The 4,258-nt window shown below is 51.6% G+C and overlaps 1 protein-coding gene across 1 annotated transcript in view; it reads left to right on the top strand.

The window, feature by feature from the left end:
- Positions 1–417: 417 nt before the first annotated feature.
- LOC106533438 (P2Y purinoceptor 14) overlaps positions 418–4,258 on the top strand; it is a 9,034-nt gene continuing 5,193 nt past the window's right edge. Inside the window, exons 1-3 of the mRNA XM_014029726.1 lie at positions 418–485; positions 2,307–2,454; positions 2,524–2,783. Coding sequence (XP_013885180.1) covers positions 2,329–2,454; positions 2,524–2,783 — 386 coding nt within the window. The 5' untranslated portion in view covers positions 418–485; positions 2,307–2,328. The remainder of the gene's footprint in view (positions 486–2,306; positions 2,455–2,523; positions 2,784–4,258) is intronic.

Here is a 4,258-nt window from a genome sequence, read left to right as displayed (position 1 = left end):
ATGTATGGAACATGGAACATGAATGGAACATGTATGGAACATGGAACATGCATGGAACATGTATGGAACATGGAACATGTATGGAACATGGAACATGTATGAAACATGGAACATGTATGGAACATGGAACATGGAACATGTAAGGAACATGGAACATGTACGGAACACGGAACATGCTGTTTGTTTGGGCTCCATGCTTGTTGTTTGTGATGAGCAGCAGGTGATCTCGGTGCTGTGGAACACACCTGGCTGATTTTCCCTCAGCAGCTCGTAAACAATCTGTTCTGTGGAACTTTTAACAGGAAGTCAGGAGAGGTTTTGACTTGCAAAGGAGCTGCGGCTCTGCTGCTGCTGCTGCTGCTGCTGCTGCTGCTGCTGCACATCAGCACAGTTCGGCAGCTCTTCTTCCTCCTCCCCCTCACAGCCTCAACTCTTCCTCATTTGAGCCCGGCTCAGCAGGAAGACAGACACACATCAGCAGACAGGTGAGTCCTGCAGGTAACCCTGCTCCACTGCAGCTTCACAACTTCTCACCTGCTGGCTTTACAAGGAACAGGTGAGTCCTGCAGGACCCCCTCCTGGTAGTCATCAAGGTCTTGGTTAGTCAGGCCTACAGAGATGTTTTAGTCACATGTCTGATGGTGTGAAACTGACTGGYTATCAGGCTCAGTGCTGGAACCTGAGACCTCTGTTGTGGTTTATTTAGGATGGACTCTGAAGGGTCCTGTCAGACTGAGGAGACCTGTCAGACCCCTCAGACTGACAGAACCTCTCAGTCTGACAGGTCTCCTCAAACGGAGGGGTCCTGTCAGTCTGAGGGGTCCTGCTGGGTTTACAAAGAACCAGGATGCTGATCCTTCAGGGATTATGTTTGTGTTTCTTGTTCTGTTGTTCAGATTTGCTCCCTGACTGAAGACCAGGTCTGGGTCTGGGTCTGGAGTCTTGTTGAACTGTCTCTTTCTTGTCCTTCTGTCCTTGTGGGGACATGTTGGTCTGATGGTGTAGACTGGGTTTAATTAAAGGACCAGGAAGTCCTGGTCCTGCAGGAAGCCCTGCTCATTAGTCCAGTTTGATCTGAACAGAACCTCTGCTGTGGGATCAGACTAAAGCCCCTAAAGGTCTTTCAGACCCCTCAGACCCAGGTTCCCCTCAGTGGGGGGTTCTTCTTCTTGGTTCAGTTTTAATCTGTACCTCCAGAGACTTTCTACCTCAGCTTCAAAGCCGTCCAATGATTCCTCAGAGTTTTACAGATCTTTCTAATGGAACAGGTGCAGAAACCACAGAACCGTCTCTTTGGTTTCCTCTTCATTCTGGACCCGGTTCTGTAGAACTGAGTCCACTCTGTGCMTCTGATGAAGGACTCATTTCTTCTAGTTTGTCTTTAAATCCCACACATTGAACCTGAACCTTTTGGATTCATCAGTTTAGTTTTTAACATTTATTTTCTTTACTTCTGAAGAAAATTTAAGTTGTAGTTTGTCTTTTGAGGAATAAAAAGCTAAAGTTGTGTCTGAAGCTAAAGGAAGTGGTTAAAAGTAGAAGGAACCCAGACATGGTTCTGGTTTAGTTGTTCTGTTTTCAGTCTTTGTCTACTTCATAGTTTTACTTTAGACCTGTTGTCACTGTTGGGTTTTATTCTACGTTCACATCGAACACGTTTTGAGCTGCAGGAGCAGCTGGTTTACATGTAAAGTCTTTGGTGGACGCACCTCTAGGGGTCTCACAGTGCGTCAGGTTCGTTGAGCGCGGTGCGGTGTGAAGCGGTAGATGCGGTTGAACGTTTTCCGTGCATGTGGTGCGTCCAAAGCATCCGACGCTTGAGTTCAAAAATCTGAACTTTTGCTGCTTGACACATTGCGTCAACCAACCAGAGACTCATTTTTCCACGTGACAGTTTCCTGAATGTTGCCCACCAACATGAAACAGACGGACAGGAGCTCTTTAGCTGATATCGACCATCTGTAGTTGATGTTCTGTCTGGAGKTATCAGCACCGATGAAGGGTCAGCAGCTCGTTAAACTGACCGTGGTGTTAAACTGGACTCAGGACAAAAAATTGTTTGTCTCTTCTAACAGAACCTCTTAAATTCCTTCAAGCTGGATCTTTGAGGGTTCTCCTGGTCCAGCAGRAGGAACTGGAACGGATTCTGTTTTTGTGGGAACAGTGCTGACCACTGATCCACTGAACTAAAGTTTGAAATCAGACTTTAGTCTTCAGCAGAGCCTCTGAGTTGTAGTCACAGGTCACTTTCTGTTCAGCAGTCAGCTGTTTGTGTGTTGCTAACATCAGAGTAACTTGTCCTCCAGAGACACCCCTCACCTCGGAGACATGAAGCCCACTCTGAGCACCAGCCAGCTGGGAATAATGACGGACAATAATTCCACTTCCTGTGATGAACCCGTGAACAACTCCGCCCACATTTTCTTCATCGTCATCTACAGTTTCATCTTCCTGGTGAGTCCTCAGATTGATCTGACACGTGTTGGGTTGAATAAGTCTGAGCCCTCCTTGCTGTCCCCTCAGGTGGGATTGTTCCTCAACAGCTTCACACTGAGGGTTTACTTCTGCTCAGCTCAGCCCCTGGCATCCAGCAGCGTCACCATCTACCTGAAGAACCTGGCGGCCTCAGACTTCCTCATCAGTCTCTGCCTGCCCCTGCGCATTCTGAACTACGCCAGCAAGACCAGCTTCATCCGGCAGACCTACTGCAGCTTTGGAGCCTCCGCCTTCTACCTCAACATGTACGCCAGCATCCTGTTCATGGGCTACATCGCAGCTAACAGGTAGGACACATGGATGCACCATGGTCCCTGGACACACTGTGGTCCCTGGATGCACTGTGGTCCCTGGATGCACTGTGGTCTCTGGACACACTGTGTTCCCTGGATGCACTGTGGTCTCTGGACACACTGTGGTCCCTGGACACACTGTGTTCCCAGGACACACTGTGGTCCCTGGACACACTGTGGTACCTGGACACACTGTGTTCCCTGGACNGGACACACTGTGGTCCCTGGACACACTGTGGTACCTGGACACACTGTGTTCCCTGGACACACTGTGGTCCCGGGACACACTGTGGTCCCTGGACACACTGTGGTCCCGGAACACACTGTGTTCCCTAGATGCACCATGGTCCCTGGACACACTGTGTTCCCTGGACGCACTGTGTTTCCTGGACGCACTGTGGTCTCTGGACACATTGTGGTCCTGGGACACACTGTGTTCCCTGAATGCACTGTGGTACCTGGACACACTGTGGTCTCTGGGCACACTGTGTTCCCTGGATGCACTGTGTTTCCTGGACGCACTGTGGTCCCTGGACGCACTGTGGTCCCTGGTCGCACTGTGTTCCCTGGACACACTGTGTTCCCTGGACACACTGTGTTCCCTGGACGCACTGTGGTCCCTGGACGCACTGTGGTCCTGGGACACACTGTGGTCCCTGGACGCACTGTGGTCCCTGGACACACTGTTTTCCCTGGACGCACTGTGTTCCCTGGATGCACTGTGGTCCCGGGACACACTGTGTTCCCTGGATGCACTGTGTTCCCTGGATGCACTGTGTTCCCTGGACGCACTGTGTTCCCTGGATGCACTGTGTTCCCTGGACGCACTGTGTTCCCTGGGTGCACTGTGTTCCCTGGACGCACTGTGTTCCCTGGATGCACTGTGTTCCCTGGATGTACTGTGTTCCCTGGATGCACTGTGGTCCCGGGACACACTGTGTTCCCTGGATGCACTGTGGTCCCGGGACACACTGTGTTCCCTGGACGCACTGTGTACCCTGGACGCACTGTGTTCCCTGGATGCACTGTGTTCCCTGGACGCACTGTGTTCCCTGGGCGCACTGTGTTCCCTGGATGCACTGTGTTCCCTGTATGCACTGTGGTCCCAGGACACACTGTGGTCCCAGGACACACTGTGGTCTCTGGACACACTGTGTTCCCTGTATGCACTGTGGTCCCGGGACACACTGTGGTCCCAGGACACACTGTGGTCTCTGGACACACTGTGTTCCCTGGACGCACTGTGTTCCCTGGATGCACTGTGGTCCCTAGATGCACTGTGTTCCCTGGACACACTGTGTTCCCTGGACGCACTGTGGTCCCTAGATGCACTGTGTTCCCGGGACACACTGTGTTCCCTGGATGCACTGTGGTCCCTAGATGCACTGTGTTCCCTGGATGCACTGTGGTCCCGGAACACACTGTGGTCCCTGGATGCACTGTGTTCCCTGGACACACTGTGTTCCCTG

Source organism: Austrofundulus limnaeus, unplaced genomic scaffold (genome assembly GCF_001266775.1).
Source record: "Austrofundulus limnaeus strain Quisiro unplaced genomic scaffold, Austrofundulus_limnaeus-1.0 Scaffold946, whole genome shotgun sequence".
NCBI classification, from domain to species: Eukaryota; Metazoa; Chordata; class Actinopteri; order Cyprinodontiformes; family Rivulidae; genus Austrofundulus; species Austrofundulus limnaeus.
The sequence above is the reverse complement of the archived record's forward strand: the minus strand, read 5'-3'. Positions and strand labels throughout refer to the sequence as shown.